This window comes from Triplophysa rosa, linkage group LG8 (genome assembly GCF_024868665.1).
Source record: "Triplophysa rosa linkage group LG8, Trosa_1v2, whole genome shotgun sequence".
Lineage (NCBI taxonomy): Eukaryota > Metazoa > Chordata > Actinopteri > Cypriniformes > Nemacheilidae > Triplophysa > Triplophysa rosa.
Window position 1 is genome coordinate 9,957,832 of NC_079897.1, and position 18,025 is coordinate 9,975,856.

General features: G+C 38.8%; 1 protein-coding gene across 7 annotated transcripts in view; it reads right to left on the reverse strand.

The window, feature by feature from the left end:
• Positions 1-2,855: 2,855 nt before the first annotated feature.
• arnt (aryl hydrocarbon receptor nuclear translocator) overlaps positions 2,856-18,025 on the reverse strand; it is a 31,573-nt gene continuing 16,403 nt past the window's right edge. For 3 of the 7 annotated variants that reach the window (XM_057339379.1, XM_057339381.1, XM_057339380.1), the window contains 3 exons: positions 5,106-5,286; positions 4,875-5,020; positions 2,859-4,657 (listed from right to left, as the gene is read on the reverse strand). In XM_057339379.1, the coding sequence (XP_057195362.1) occupies positions 4,571-4,657; positions 4,875-5,020; positions 5,106-5,286 (414 nt within the window). In that variant the 3' untranslated portion in view covers positions 2,859-4,570. Of the gene's footprint in view, positions 4,658-4,874; positions 5,021-5,105; positions 5,287-18,025 lie in introns of all 7 variants that reach the window. The other 4 variants (XM_057339378.1, XM_057339376.1, XM_057339377.1 and 1 more) reach the window with 3 other exon arrangements.

Here is an 18,025-nt window from a genome sequence, read left to right on the forward strand (position 1 = left end):
GTAGCTCAAGGTGTATGTGATGCTTATTTACCGTTTAGCCGTTATGCTGATCATTTTCATGACAATGTTTCTACGCTCTTTGACTGATCGTAGCCCACACATGATTACACTACACTTTAACATGTGCCTTTTTCGTCTTTTAATGTTCTATTTGTCTTTTTAGAGCACTATCAATGGTGTAGCAGCGCCTACGTTTACATTAGTTTAGCGGGGAAGATCCCAGAGTTGCCAGATTTCCGTTAAAAAACTTCCAAATGGCCATTCAAAGCCTGCCGGAAAACGGCGAGCATAGAAAAACTGAAATACTTGGCAACAGTAAAAGGTCCTGGCAGATCGCAAGCCAGATAAATTGCGCACACAGGAAAACCCGCTGCATAGAAACCATTTTCTACTTTTTGACCTTTTTATAAATGTAGTGGAGTAAAAAGTATGATATGTGTCTTTCAAATGTAGTAAAGTTATAGTACAAGTACTCAGAAAAAATAATACTCAAGTAAAGTAGATACTCAAAAAGTGTACTTAAGTACAGTACTCATGCAAATTTACTTCGTTACTGTCCACCACTGTTCAAGACTATTTAGCAACTCACTTCGGCTACATTAACTTTCCAATAAAATGTTAAATGTTTTAAATGTTGAACTAATAAAAAATAATTCAAATTTGACACTCACACTCTGATTGTCGTCCATTCTGGAAATGCACTCGACTCGTCACTTCCGTTGTCACAGGGTCCTAGAAGTGCGTCCCCAGAAATGCGGTCTTGAGAGTGCAGCCTCCGATATTGCAGTCAGATACTACTCTAAATTTGAGGCCGACAGATCTCTAGTGATCAGATTTAAAATGTGAGATGCTGTAAGGATTTACGCAGCTCTCTCTTTACTATTACACACATTATGCGCTCCTCCGACGCCGTTTTTTTAAAGCATCATTTACACATCGATTTAGCGCTTTACATCTTTAACATTTTTAAGAGCTTTAATGAGCTGTCCAAGTTGAGAAATATGTGACAATGCGCTTTATTTACACTTTTACGCGTGCACTGTACTTATCAGGAGAGAGAGAGAGCATCGAACAGGAACAGCAAGGGAGCCGAGAGCGGTTTGTGTTCACAATGCATGTTTTTAGCGAACCGTTCCCAGACCACCTCCTGAGATGGTCTCGGTTCGGTTAGCTTTCAAGGGGTCTGAGATCGTTTGCAGTGTTCACATATGGGCCAAAAACCCAGCTAACCGTGCTCAGACCCCTGAAAAGAACCAAGTGTGAAAACGCTCTGAAAGTGGACCGAGACGCAACTTCCCAGCTAACAATTTATGGTTCCCAGAACGTTCCCCTAACGTTAGTTTTTGGTTACCAGAACGTTCCCCTAACGTTAGTTTTTGTTTCCCAGAACGTTATTTTCTAAGGTTCGTTTTTGGTTCTCCAGGAAAGTTTTCTTTACGTTAATAGAACGTTAGTTTCTGGTTCCCATAACGTTCTGGGAACCAAAAACTAACGTTAGGGGAACGTTACCCTAACGTTATAGAAACCATGAAACTAACATTTATTTCCGTAAAGATAACCAAAAACAAACCTTAAAAAACTTTCTGAGAACCAGAAACTAACGTTAGGTGAACGTTCCCAGAACGTTAGCCTAAAATATTTTTCTCGGTCCGTTTGGCCTCACTACACGTCAGTAATGAATACATCCATGCTGTGTTTTTAGCCATTGCTTGTCTAATCTAATTAAAATAAGTAAAATACTTTTAGCCTAATAATTCCTTTTTCATTACTGAAGTAGCCTAATTTTCGATTTCAACGGCACAGTATCATTTCTAATAAAACCACACTGTGTAGGCCTACCTCAACATCAGACATTATAGATATTGAAATAAAATAACCAATGACTTCAACACAATATTTAAAGAAGATTTTTTATTGACAGAAGAATAAACATTTAATTATCTTCAGGCTAACAATATTCTTGTCTCACCACAGAAGTATAGCGCGGCTCCGTCTTTAGATATAACAATCAAAAGCCCTGAGTTTCAATCCTTACATCATGTTCTGTTGATTTAGATGTGTCAAATCAATCGAAAATCATGAAAATATAAGTTTACTCTCAAATCTGTATGTTTTTAAATAAAAAAACAAAATAAATAAACCGCTAAACTAATGTGTTAGTGGGTGAGGTAAAACGAAATGACCATTAATTTTTAAATGACGGGAGTGCGCGGTAGAGCGGAGAATGCACGTGCTCGAGCGGACACACATACAGTAACAGACAACCACACTAAAGAAATACACATGGATATATATGATTGTATTGTCATTTAGCTTAACTAGTTTATTATTTTCAGCCATTAAAGGGCACATTTAATAATTTAATTTGGTCAGAATAACATGTGTTAATGTGATCTTATAATTTCTGTATTGCACATGTCACTGACGTTTACCAGTTTTGACTATTTTTACCATAAAAGAAGCCAAAAAAGAACCATCAGGGAACGTTATTTTCTGGTTGCAAAAAAATAACCAAAAGAGAACCATCAGGTAACGTTATTTTCTGGTTGCAAAAAAATAACCAATAAATAACCATCAGAGAACATTATTTTCTGGTTGCAAAAAATAACCAAAAAATAACCATCAGGGAACGTTACTTTCTGGTTATTTTCTGGTTGCAAAAAAATTACCAGAAAATAACCATTAGGGAACATTATTTTCTGGTTATTTAAAAAAAACAGCCTGCAACGTTCTGGGAACGTTATGCAAAAACAAAACCTGAAAATAACGTTCTTAGAACGTTATTGTTTGGTTCCCAAAAAATAACCAAAAGGGAACCAAAAACTAACGTTAGGGGAACATTCTGTTTTTGCTGGGCTTTGCAGCGGTCTCGGTCCGCACCAGGGTTTGGGTGGCAGCGTTCACACATAGGCTACACAAATAATCCGCACTAACAGTCAGAGCAATCACACCAGAGTTCGTTTTAATCGAACCAAACATGGCATTTATGAACACACACCAAGCATGCCAACAGAAGAGGTCGCATATTTTGATCAACCGGCAAAGACTTACTTAATGAAACCAAAAACTGTTTTAAAATAAGACCAAAACAGAAACAAGTTTTGACAATATAACAATTTAATACAAAAGCCCAAACACTTCTCTTCATCAGTTAACATTTCATATACAGTACATATATGCTTATATATAATCTATTCTTACTAGTTAAACTGCAGTTCACATCTTCTTAAAAATCTGGTTAAGGTACAAGATGGAAAATACAACAACAATAACACAGCACCATAGCATTGGCCATTTCATATCTGCAAGAAAGTGAATATTGACACACAGTCTATTTCAATAGACATGAATTAGTATTAAAGAAAGAGGACACTCCAACATTCAATACCAACAATTAAACAAACAAAACATTGAATTGTTGCTAAAATAAGCGATTCGATTATAAAACCTGGCAATATTCATCTGGAGGAGTACTGTGAGAAATTACGGAATATTCTCTGTACAAGGCTAATTTAGAATAATGACTAATCTGGACAGACTGACTTTAAAATCAAAACACTGTCAATGCTTATTCTTTATAGGTTTCTTTTCCATTTTCAATATTAAAACGACATCATAACAATACTTAGAATACCAATAACAATGGCTTATCCTTACACAAATCCTGCCTGCTAATTATTGCTTGGTTTTCATCTTTTAAAAGGTTTTGTTATAAAAAAAAACATGCCTGAGTAAGAGCTCATGATGTCATCCGCATAAACATGTAGAGGAAGAAAATGATATTTCAGGCAACCGGCTGTCCATTAAAGTTTACATAAACTTTACAAATTAAAGCCGCACATTATCATTAAACTGACAAGAGAAAAAGATAAGAACAATCCATAGTAATATCAGTTTTTAACTAAAGTCCAGAACAACTGCAGCAGGTTACACACCCATATACTGCACCAATATCGAATAGTAAAACTAATCCTTTATTTCAAAGGTAGCCCATTCTTAAATTCGAAATTCTGAACAACCCTTACTGAAGAAAACATGCCACGGCTTCAAACTACACTGAAAACAGTGCTGGACACCAGTACATATTGAGCTCTTGAACTGTAATACATTCAGAGCTTCTTTCCGAGGCAGCCATGGCTAAATCAAACCCTCTTGTGGATTTCATTGAGATTAACATGTAGCATCAGAAACACGGCAGTGCAATCAGTATACATACACAGTAATAAACAGACAATACTCTCTTTGTGTGTCTGTGTGTGTGTCAACCCTCATTTCCAACTCAAAAACAAAGATGTATGTGCGTGTGCGGCAAAGACACAGTGTGGGACTGTTCGTGCTCAACGTGTGCAATTGTGCGTGATTTCAATTTACGCTGCTTGACAAAACACAAGGGTTGTCGGCACCTGTCTGTGCGCTGCGCTGCCTCTCTCGTGTCCTCATTATGGCAACAACAGGTGCCCCTCTGTACTTCTCTGTCCTGACCAACCCTGCATCAATTTGGTTAAAACAGAAGGAAACGGAGCGCGAGAGTGAGCAACAGGGAGCGAAGAATGTAACAGAGGATGCGGAATCACTCAGGGAAAGGAGGAAACATGGGCATCTCTCCGAAGTCGTCACTGCCGAAGCTGCCAGACTGGTCTAACATGGAAAGAACATCCTGAGAAGGTATAGATAGGGTTGTTTTTACTCACCATAAAATTCAAAATAGTGTTAAACACAAAACTGTACCTAAGAGAACTGAATGGGCAATAGGGCTGATAAGCTTCACAAATGACAAAACAGCACCATGCAAGTATTAGAATAGTTCATATAACTCAAATTCAAAAGCATCTGTTTAATGCATTAATGTAAATGCTGACGTTCACTCCACTCACTGGAAACATCTCTGGCTGATTGTTGTGAGACAGTGGATGTGTGTCAGCAGTGCCTTGAGCGTGTGGTTGATTCTGCCACTGCTGCCACCCTGACACTCCCTCTGCTGGCCTGGAGGTGAACTGCGCTCCCATCTGACTAACATCACCTTAGAAAGTCAGAAAGTTAGATGACCACATTTCATCTAACATTTCCTATTAAAAAAAGATTATTGGTAAATGTAAAATATTTACCGTAGCCATTGGTCGGGGCATTGGTATGATTAAGTTGTGGGTAACTTGTTGTGTTTGACATGGAAGCGGCAGGTCCACCCATCTGGCCAAAGGAAGAAGACGTGGAGGATGTAGGGACGGAGCTGAAGCCTCCCATGTTAAACTGGGAAGACTGACCCTTTCCAACTTGGCCTGCTACCTGCTAGACACAGAGAGAATCATAAAATCTTTTGCTTCCAGTAGTTATATCTTAACAAAGGCCAGAACCATTTCATCCAGAGCAGAATTAGATATATTCAGTGCATCTGGAAAGTATTCACAGCGCTTCACTTTTTCCAGATTTTGTTACGTTACAGCCTTATTCCAAAATGGATTCAATTCATAAATTTTCCTCAAAATTCTACAAACAATACCCCATAATGACAACGTGAAAGAAGTTTGTTTGAAATCTTTGAAAATGTATTAAAAATAAAAAACGAAAAAAATAAACACATGTACATAAGTATTCACAGCCTTCGCCATGACACTCAAAATTGAGCTCAGGTGCATCCTGTTTCCACTGATCTTCCTTGAGATGTTTCTACAACTTGATTGGAGTCCACCTGTGGTAAATTCAGTTGATTGGATATGATTTGGAAAGGCACACACCTGTCTATATAAGGTCCCACAGTGCATGTCAGAGCACAAACCAAGCCATGAAGTCAAAGGAATCATTTGTAGACCTCCGAGACAGGATTGTATCGAGGCACAGATCTGGGGAAGGGTACAGAAAAATTTCTGCAGCATTGAAGGTCCCAATGAGCACAGTGGCCTCCATCATCCGTAAATGGAAGAAGTTTGGAACCACCAGGACTCTACCTAGAGCTGGCTGCCCGGCGATCTGAGCGATCGGGGGATAAGGGCCTTAGTCAGGGAGGTGACCAAGAACCCGATGGTCACTCTGACAGAGCTCCAGCATATCTCTGTGGAGAGAGGAGAACCTTCCAGAAGAACAACCATCTCTGCAGCACTCCACCAATCAGGCCTGTATGGCAGAGTGGTCAGCGGCAGGAACTGGGAGACTAGTCAGGATCGAGGGAAAGATGAATGCAGCAATACAGAGTGCTAGGGATGTGCCGAATGAAGCTTCTGAATCAATGAGGCTTTTTCAAAAAAATGTATCTGTGCTTCGAAGCTTTTGACACAGTGCTCTACTTCGCCATCTGGTGGTCAATAAAAATTCCTACACCAACTGTCACTCAGATATAACATTTCAATGAACAAAATAAGTTTTATTTGTATTTAATATATAATTTAATAATATATAGAATTAGAACTCAAAGTAACAAAGAAAAATAAGCACATCCAGTTCTTAAGTAACATGAATAATAATTTAATATATATGAAGACTTCCAAAATTAGATTTTTTAAATTTCTGTTTTTCATGGTGCATTCCACTTAATATCAATTAAACTGTAGTTGGTTTAAGCCATAATAACTCGAAAAATGCGGCAATCTAACACAAAAAAAACATGATAAAAAAAAGTTTGGAACCAAACTCTTCATATATATACTGTATATAATAATAATATAGTGTGAATGTGTTGGTGTTGGCCTTAAATCCAACATATCCTGTAAACCTTAAATACAATAGATTAACCCACCAAACTAATGGATACTAAAGTACTCTGTGTTCTTAAATAGTGTAATCTATTACAACAAATAAAAATGGAATGGAATATGAAAATCTAAACTCAAAATGGGTGACTTTTCTTGCATTTTAATTACTTTATTGCTCATTTGTTGAGGGAAATAGATAGTTTTTATTGTCCCAACGGAAATTTCTTTATTATTAATATGTATTTTACCCTCTCCCCAGATGGGGCAGACTGGTGCTCTGTTGTCTGAGTATCGCCCAGAGCGTTTGGATGTTTGGAGCGTAGGTGACGAAGCATTGAGGATGTATTATTGGAATAAGACAAAGTTTGCTCGCATATCAGACATGACACTTTATTAGCAGTGTCGAGACTGAAGTGTTCCCACACTTGAGAACGGGGTCTCTTGCGTGCATTCTCCATTTAAAGATCAAACACACTTCTGCACGTGTAAGCTGCAGAGAACCAAGGACGGCGTTTACTAGCAGAAAACCAGTTTGTGGTTGAAGAAACACTTTAATACTTTTTGGGAACAGTGTTAAACCTGCAATTTACTTTTTGACAACAGACATTAACATGTCATGGTTTTAAATAGTACTTTAATTAGCAATACAAAATTATAAAATTATATAAATTAAATATATAATTATAACATTCCTATGGTTCAGCGCAATCGACGCGCTTTGAGTTTGATCCCTGCGTGACGTGTCAGTGAGGTAACGAAGCTTCGTTTCCTCAGGTCACGTGACAGACTCATTTCAAGCAATGCTCCGGAACACTGTTTCGAAGCACTAGTGTGTCGAAAACTCGATACGTGTGTCGACACGGGGTGTCGAGCAACCCATCCCTACAGAGCGCTCTCTAGAGTTGAAGATCTTTGCCCGAACCCGACGGACCCGACGGGTTCGGGCTAAATTTCTATCATCTTACACGGGCTCGGGCCGGGCTCGGGCTCGGGCTTGCGCGGTAAATAAGCGGTCATTTGATGCGTTCCGATTAGCGCGACAAAGATGCATAAATGGATGCTGAGGGTTGCAACACATTCTCACTCCCGACTCGTCACATATTTATGCTCGGTCAGCACCCTTCGGCATCACTTTTGAACGCGCAGGGTACTCCTTTGACGTCGTTTTTCGACGTTAAGGGCACGCGAATTTCACCGTCATTATGAAAATGTATATTAGATATAATTTGCAATGATGATGTTTCGGGGTTTAATTTAAGTGTAATGGCCAGGATAATTGCATTTACATGACACTATTCAGACAGTTTGAGCAAGTAATGTTTATTGAATGTTTAAAACAGTTTATTTATCGTAATATAAAACACATAATACAAGCAGTCACAATGTCGTTCAAAAATACAGATATTCCAAGGGTACCAACTCGAAACGATCGATTTGTATGAGGAACAGATGCGAAAGCGATCACCGTCCGCCGTAAATCTCAAATCCAGTGAAGAACGACGTTCAAAATTTGCCGCCAGAGGAAGTTACGTCAGCTTCGATGCCATTGGCTTTCCCGTGGCTCGTGTCCGATCGCGTCATTTCGTTGGCTTTGAACGTGAAACGGTATTGGCTCCCGCAACTGACTGCATCTAGCTGTTCCGGTTTATCTTTTGAATGGGAGCCTCAGCCAAGTTCATGTATTCACGGACACGCACGGCATCTCCATTGTAATGTTATCGTAAGGCTTTGGTGCAAAAAGGTATGCGAAACAAGTTGTTTGTTTAATTTTGTAATGCTTTTGGTCAGTTTGTGTAATAAATACCTGTGACTGTACTTTTATTCACGTGTTGTGTTTTATATGGCTGAGAAGTGGTTAGGGTGAGGTTGGGGTTAGGTGCTACAAAATATTAAAACCATAAATAATTATGAAATGCTAAGAACTGCACGCATCTCGGTCTGGAGCATTTAGAAAACAGCAACGCAGTTCCCTGTTCGTCGAAAAACAACGCCAAAGGGGTACTCTGCGCGTTCAAATGTGACGCCGTGGGGCGCTGACCGAGCGTAAATATGTGACGAGTCGGGAGTGAGAACGGGTTGGCTGAGGAGGTGAAACGGAGGCTTGCCTCTGGCGATTACGTTTTGGTTGCACCAGCAACTAAAGCAAAGTCTGAGGTGTGGAAAAGTTTTGACCATGTGCATAATGAGAATAATGAGCCAGTGGGATATGTGAGATGTTACGATGTTACAGAGGACTTATTTATTTCTTTGTTCCAACATCCAAGTGGCCTATAGCCTACGTTAGTCATTAATAAATTATGTTAAAACATGTATAAACGACTCATTCTTGACAAAAAGCTGTGTGCGTGCGCACATTTGAATAGCCTAATGTCGGGCTGTAAACGGGTTCGGGCTTTTAAAAAGCTGTCAATCAAAATGTACTTGTCGGGCTCGGGCACTGTCGGGCCTAACTTTTAAGGCCCGATTACAGCTCTACTCTGGACCTCAGACTGGGGCGAAGGTTCATCTTCCAACAGGACAATGACCCTAAGCACACAGCCAAGATAACAAAGGAATGGCTACAGGACAGCTCTGTGAATGTTTTTGAGTAGCCCAGCCAGAGCCCAGACTTGAACTTGATTGAACATCTCTGGAGAGATCTGAAAATGGCTGTGCACCGACGCTCCCCATCCAACCTGATGGAGCTTGAAAGGTCCTGCAAAGAAGAATGGGAAAAACTGCCCAAAAATAGGTGTGACAAGCTTGTAGCATCATACTCAAAAAGACTTGAGGCTGTAATTGGTGCCAAAGGTGCTTCAACAAAGTATTGAGCAAAGGCGGTGTCGTTTTTTATTTTTAATAAATTTGCAAAGATTTCAAACAAACTTCTTTCACGTTGTCATTATGGGGTATTGTTTGTAGAATTTTGAGGAAAATAATGAATTTAATCCATTTTGGAATAAGGCTGTAACATAACAAAATGTGGAAAAAGTGAAGCGCTGTGAATACTTTCCAGATGCACTGTGAATGCTGCCCAGATGATGAAATGGATGCAAAGTAATCACACGCATCTTAATATGCCACATGATCTGAGGATGATGGTTGAACAGTAGGGGTGTCGGAATTAATCGTTTTTACGATGCATCGCGATGCAAACGAGGACGATTCGATATCGGTTCAGTAACAGACCATAACCGGTTATAACATACTTGCGTTTTTCTGACGTCATGTCGCATACGTGCTTTTACTGCTTTAGCACACAATGGCAGAGGTAGGCGAGAGTATTTAAAAATGCTCCAACTACTTTAAAAGCCAACATCTGGGCACATTTTGGCTTTTATGAAAAACCCGGTAAGCACGACCTGGACAGGACACATGCTGTGTAAATCTTGTCACGCACAAATAAAATATGCAGGGGGTAATACCACTAACTTGAGAAACCACGTCAGCCGTTTTCACCCTGAGCTGTTAACGCCTGTCAGTGCCACTGCTGTCTTGTCTGTGCTCATTGAGTTGCAATAACATGCGATTCCTGGACTTCGGTCGCGACAGAGTCGTCTGTGACAATAACGGCACATTACATTAGCGAGGACTGGGAAATTACTACGTTCACACTGCAATCCTTAATGCTCAATTCAGATTTTTTTGCTCAGATCTGATTTTTTTGTTCGGCTGTTCACACTATTTTTAAAATGTGGCCAATATGAGATTCCAGTGTGAACTCGTGATGGTTATAAACTGAATCGTATGCGCAAAACAACAATAACACGTAACAGGCAGCACGTTTTCATACATAATTTCATACAGCAGTTCTTGAAAATCAGCGGCCACAAGCGTTGTATTATAGTTTTGAGTCATTTGCTCACCCCTCCTTTACGAAGTACGACGGTGGCCGCAACAGTAAAAAAAGATGTCGTCTACTGAGACAGTGGATAGCAGTGATACAAGCAACGATGTTTCTTTACAAAGGTAAGGCAATATATTAACGTAATTAATCATTTAACATGTATTCTAGTGTTGTCAAAAGTACCGGTACTTCGGGTCCAAGTCGGTACCTAAAAATAAAAAAGTTGTCGGTACCTAATTTTCACAAGACCCGGTAGTACCGACGTACCGGGTCAACCGGGTACTGATGCTCTGTCTGACAGGTTGTTAGTCGGAAACTTTTTATAGACGCAATAAGACGTGATGAGCGGATAAGCGCGGCTCCGATCCACAAGAGATGCGCACAGAAATACTTTAGATTCAAGTCATATCACGAAGAAAACGAACAGAGTTTTGTGGTGAAACGAGGAAGCATCCGGATTTAAGTTAACAAGTTCAAGCGGTAAGTTTCAAATTATGTTCGCGTTTGCATTATGAATGTTGTAGCATATGTTACGTTAAAGGTTACGTTAAAATAAACATCCCTGTTTGCGTGTTAATTTGTTAGCGCCAATGCTAATCCAGTCAAGTGTCCTTATTAACCATTTAATGCTTTTATAACTGTAATGGAGTAAAATTAATGGGAGGACAGGGTGGGGTTTACAGTACCTAGTATTTTATTTAGGCCTATCTGCAATCTATGTGCTAGAAAACTAGCATACTAACTGTATGACTAGCAATGTGTATGTCTTGGATAGATGACTCTATTAGGTTTAAAAAACCACATTTAAACTAAAGAAAAATATATCTGTTGCATTTATTATTTTAATATACAGTTACCTTAATGTAAGTAATCTTGTGTAAATGCAGTATAAAAACTGAGGTTTGTTTTAATATTGCATATGCATGTTTGTTCAGTCAGTTGTCTTACTGAAGTTTATTCTATTTGTCTTCTACAGCAGCAGACTGAGGAGGATGTTCATCAGCATCAGCAGACAGCACACAACAGTTTCAGCAACAATTAACTTATACTTCATGTATACAAAATGGCATTGCTTTCTATACATTTATATTAACAATGAGCTTTATTAATAAAATTGTGTTTCAATTAGCATGTACTTGTGTTTTGCTTTGGTACCGAAATTGGTACCGAGAACCGTGGAATTTTACTGGTATTGGTACCGACTACTGAAATTTTGGTACCGTGACAACACTAATGTATTCTATTGAGAAAGTTACAGTTACAATTCTATAATTAGATATATTTCTTGCGTGCTATCTAGTACACGCTGAGAGTAGTGAAGTAACTAAAGTAAGCTAATCGTAAAATAGCAACGCTGTTCAAAGCGTTTGATCTGACAGCGACATAGGCAGTTAGGTGTAAGTTAGTAGACATTTGTCTCCCCCTTTGTAAAGTCAGGAACAACCGGAGTACGTACCGCAGGGACGGAAAAACATTATTATTCGGAGGTTATATGGCCATTTGTATAAAATGCTAACATTACCGTTTCAACAAAACAGTTGTTTGGTAAACATTGAAAAAGTGGAAATGTTGAAAATGTTGAATTATCTTACCAGTCTAGCAGAAAACAGGCAACTTTGGCGTCGCCTTGAAAACATTTGTCTTTCAACAGTGCCTTCCATCTGGTAATAGATATACCGATGTTTATCTTGGATTTCTGCCGCCGTTTGTCTCTAATTCGTCTGGCAGCATCACGTTTGCGCTTCTTTGACGACGGAGATTCACGCTCTTTCGGCTCTTGTGCACAATACGCATGGTCCTCCATTTTATCAAAACTTCTAAGACAGAACAATCAATTGCTTCAGCTAGACGACGACTACTCCTCCTTCTCTCCGTACTACGACTTACTACTTTGTGCGTCTTCAACTCAGTGATGATGCAAGCTGCATCTAAAAAAACACACGAAGAAGACCAACATATACGAAACGCGCTCTGTAGAGCTGTTTGTCCTTTAGAGCTTACTGTACAAAACATGGCTGTGCAACATAACAAATTCCATGTAGATAGGCCCGCTCCCTATGTATATACAACTGGTTTATTCTAAGGTAATAAAAACATAACTTTTCATTACGTAAGGTTTTTATACACATCTAAAGACACAGTTTTGTATGTTATATTGCATTTCTGTTAATAGATCATACAAAACATCCCGCACTGTACCTTTAAGCAAGGGTCTACTCAGCGGTTGTGTTTTGACTTTGCCGAGCCGAGCGGTGCCGAGCGGATTGATCTCACGGCGGGATTTTAGAGCATTCCCGGAGCAGTCCGCTCTCGGGCTGTGCGCATGCTAGTTTGCACGTCCCAGCATGGAGTAGAACACACCTATAGCTTATGTTTTACCACCATGTCAACACGCACGCAAGTGGTGGATGCAAAGCAATAAAAGACAATAGACACCATTAATGAGTTTGTCGTATTGCATTGCGCCGTATCCAGTGGCAAAATTTCTTATTATAACGGATTCTATAGTCAATAGTTACATCGCATCGTGCGGCTCACGTGCGGTAGACAGTGCAAGGGCTTATGTTTATAATCTGATGCTTGATGTTTGGCAACTGAGCTGTAAAGTGCACTTCCGTCAACAGAATAGCGCGTGAAGCTTTAAATTAGTGCAGAATTATGACGCAAGTCGATCTGTAGATTCTGTGATGATGCAAAAGTCGCATGAATTCCGATATGACCGTTCAGACTGAGGTCACATTGCGAAACATCAGACCTGAATCTGATTTAAGACAACATATGGAAGTGGCTCAGATCAGATTAAAAAAATTTGAATCCATGTGGTTTGTCCTGTTCACACTGTCATACAGTAAACATATCTGGGTCGCATACGAGCAAAAAAATCAGATTTTGGTGGCAGTGTGAACGTAGTATTCTGCAAACGAGAGCAGTTTATGAGTCACATGGGTGCTCATCTGGCAGAGCTACTGTCTCATGCTGTGGAGAAATGGTAGCTATCGGATGAAGATGTAGTGCTTGTGACATATAATGTTTGATGTTTGATACATCGAAGAAGAGCAGGTAAAATTAAAGGTTCAGTTCATATATCTGACTGCTTGTATTTATTGACAAAATTGTATACATGTGATTGTGAACTAGTAAAATTGAAATTTGAGGATGCAGTGCAATATATAAAGACACAGGATGCACAGGATGCAGAGACAATATATAAAGACACAGGAGACACTCAACGGGGGGGGGGAGGGGGGGGGATGGGGTGGAGAGAGAGAAGGACTGCACACGGGCTGCCACGTCACGGAACCTCGCAGGAAAGAACGAAGGACTTTGCTGGATTATTATCTTCTCAAGCCAGGCTGAAGGAAAAGCTGTGGATTTATTGTTGTATGAATGGACTTTTTGTTTTCTCGTGTGGCAAAGCAATAAAAGCTGTGTCAGTCCCCCAACCTCGTCCTCTTCCTTCCTTATATAGCGAACCCGCTACAAATGTATATATGTTAACAGATACATTTTACGAAACGTGTAGAGCAGTTTGTCCGTTTAGGGCTACTGTAGAAACACAATGTGAATTCCATGAGGGGACCGCGCGTGTATGTAGATAGAAATAGCTCATTCTAAATAAATAAAACACAATAAACAAATTATTATACATGTTATAACCTTTTTATATAGGGCAGTTGTGGCCTAATGGTTAGAGAGTCGGACTCGTGACCAGAAGGTTGCCGGTTCGATTCCAGGGCCGGCGGGTAACAACTGAGGTGCCCTTGAGCAAGGCACCTTACCCCTACTTGCTCCCCGGGCGCTGCAGTGATAGCTGCCCACTGCTCCGGGGGTACGTGTGTTCACCACTTGCTGTGCGTGTGTTCACTACTCTCTGGATGGGTTAAATGCAGAGGTCACATTTCGTTGCCTTGTACATGTGCAATGACAATAAAGTTGAATCTAATTATATTGCTTCTGTCAATAGAATACAGCCAAAAACTACACACTGGACCTTTCATCTGACATATAAACATGGGCAAACGTAACTGTGATGCTTACAATCTTAGCAAACACCACTACAATGGCTACATTAAAAAAACACTACAGGATTAAAATATCTGAAAATTACATTGTTAGTTTAGAGATGCAACAGTGTGAAAATTTCAGATCACGATTATAGTGAACAACATTATCACGATGTACCAAATTTTATATTGAGTTTACCTGTAAATGTCCTTTTATTAATTACATTAAAATTATATTAGTCAAGGCCGTTGGGCGCTATAGGTAACGTTCCATTAGAATAACATTAAAGGGCTCAGCATACTACATTCGAAAAAAATCTGATTTTTTGTCCAAAGCGACAATTCGTTTCACTAGTTCGCAGCAGCAAACCAAACAGAACTCTCCGGGAAAGTTCGTGTTGGCCGGTAAACACCCTCGAGCCACCATTGGTCCATGGCCATTACGTAATAGGTGGGTGTGTTGTTTGTGTGGCCACGTGCGCAGAGGCTATTTGGATACGTCATGTAAACCCCGCCTCAGAAACAAAGGGGTGTTGGATTGTTCGAAAACACTATACACTGTAAATTGTAAAATGTGCTAATTTATTTTTTTGAGTTGACTTTACTTAATGTGCAACTGCTTGTTGAGATTAATAATGTAGATTAAGTAACTGGTACAATTTGGGTTAAAAGTCTTAGTTACTTAAATATCCCTAGTTGAATTAATGCAATTTGAATGAGTGCCATTTTGTTCTGCTAACTGATAAGTGTCTTAAGAGAGTAGAGGTTTCCAAATGTTATTTAAACGTAACTAAACACAAAATATTGTGTTAATAATTAGCGTTGATACAATATGAGGTATAAATGGTTTGATTTAAATTAAGAATGTGTGGTATGTTTTTTAAATAAGTGAAAATAGAACATAAAAAGTCTTAAAAGCATTTGTTATACTTATGTAATTTGTCATTTGACTTTTATGTAATGGTTGTTAAAATAATTTTTAAGTAGGTTTCACGTCAGCGCGAATTTACTACGAATTCTGCTTTTAAGATTATCACACAAACATTAAGTTTTCGCCTCTGCAGTACCGTATTTGCCTTCTAGTGGTCAATACGCACAGGCGGGATTCAGGCTGAAACATGAGAAGAAACTCAACGGTCGTCGAACGTCAACCTCGTGCAGATGCTGACACGCAGGCTCGTGCGGCGCCACTTTGAACCGCGGCGAAATATTTCTGTCAGCATCGGACATCAGAAACATCAGTCTGAGGTAATTATCTCACAAAACAGCAACTATTAATGTATTCTAGAATAAATGCCATCCCCTTGGCCGTGCAAGTACTGTTCATATTCCACAGGCTAAAGAGTACTTTTATTGAAGCATTACAGATTAAAACATGGAAACTACACTCGTGTATCACCAGTGCCGTGTTTATACAAAGACTGTTTGTGCACATTTAAGTCGTTCATTGTTGTAAAGGTGCATTTATACACTCATCACTCAACAGATTCTGTGAAAACAAATGTCGTAAAGGAGGTAACGTTATTTCAGTGCGAGTTATGCGATTTTGTAGAACCCTTTAATTTACAAAGGCAGATTTGAGGAGGTATTAGCGAACACAACATGTGATCTTATTTTATATGTATTCTTGTTTCAGGAATCTCTGGTGACTCTAAAACACACTACAGTTCTTCGTTGCATCCCTGTTCTTCTTGGAGACAAGCCCTCAGATTTTTTCAAACTCTGCTTTGTAAGTAGACATAATGAATATTATGATAAATATTGCTAATTTTTTATGTGGTTAAAGTGATAGTTCACCCTAAAAATGAAAATTCTGTCATCATTTATTCACCCTCTTGTCATTTTAAAACTGTATGATTTTCCTCCTTCCACAGAACACAAAAGAAAATATTTTCAAGAATATTGGTAACTGGCACCCATTCACTTGCATTGGTTTTGAGTCAAACAATAGAAGTGAATGGGTGCCAGCGCTGTTCTGCTACCAACTTTCTTCAAAATATCTTCTTTTGTGTTCTGCGGAAGGTCGTACAGGTTTGAAATGACAAGAAGATGAGTAAATGACACAATTTTCATTTTTGGGTGAACTGTCACTTTAACTGTATTGCAGTGTTTGTTGTTTTTGTCAGGTTTTTGGATAATACTGCTTGCAGAATCTAGAAAATGTTTCATATAACAGATATGTGCGTATAGTCCACAACACATACTAATTGACAGAAATAACCAAGCTCAAAAGTTTATATGCAGTTGATTCTTAACACTATGTGATGTTACTTGGATCATCAACTACTCTTTGTATGATGTGATGTCTCAGAACAAACAAGAGACTTGTGAAAAACTATTACAACAGTTGTTGACTCTGTGTAACATCAGAGTATTAAGAACCGCGTATGTAAACATTTCAACGGGGTCATTTTTGTTAATTCAGTTATTAGTCTGTCTTGTGGGTAATATGTATACATATGTTATGTTAATTAGCTTGTTAGTAGCATTACAAAATTAAAACTTAATTTTTCATTCCTCTTATTCTTTAATTGTCAACATTTTATGGATTCTGAAAGATGCATATGTAAACTTAAGACCACAACTGTGTAAATATTTCTTTATTTAATTGTTTTGAATAATCTCTTTTCAGGACTCTGATAAGAACGACTTTGAGCACATTGCTGTTGGCATTCTGACAGTCATCAATGAAGATTCTCCTCACTCTTCTTCTCTAATCCATGCAGATCCTGTCTCCACATCATAGAGGGAGATATCGCAATGGATGTAGTCTGAGATATGCCTCTTGCTGTTTGTCTCTTGTTTGGACTGTCGTATGCACTCCATCTTGATTACCCGAAGTGCATGAAGAACACATTCAACTTTATACAGAAAGTTCTGCTTGTTTTATACTGTTTCAGATATGCAAGAAATGTAATCATTATTTATGCCTCACAATGCATTAACATTGTGAAAAATAAATGTTTTGAAACGTTATGATTTGAGATCTGTGGCTTTTTTATTACCATATGGATTAAACAAAAAAAGACTATAAAAGAATGTAAAGAAAAACACGTTACATTTGCTTTAACTGTTTAAGTAAGCTTTACTGAACATGTTGGAGTAGGTCACTGTCACTGCTTCACAGATCACAGATTAAATTTAGTTACTTTAACTTAATGTATTTAAGTAAATGCGAGTTTGAAGAAGTAAAGGAAACATTTAATATTTTAGTAAATTGGACTTAAATTGTACTTGATACAATTAAGTTAAGTTTACTTAATTGAAATGAGGCAACGAGTTTGCATGATTGAATTGAGTAAAGTCAACAAATTACTTTTTACAGTGTACCGTCTCTCAATGTGTTCGAGCTTTGTTTTACCCCAAATCGCAGAACGAAAGAGCAATTCGCCTGGACTATGCTGAGCCCTTGAGTGAGTAAATCAGATTTTCACAACACAATTCAGCAAATCATCTGTCTGCGTGTCTTGGGTGTACTTTAGGACCCATGAGAAAGCGGCATGACATCTGCG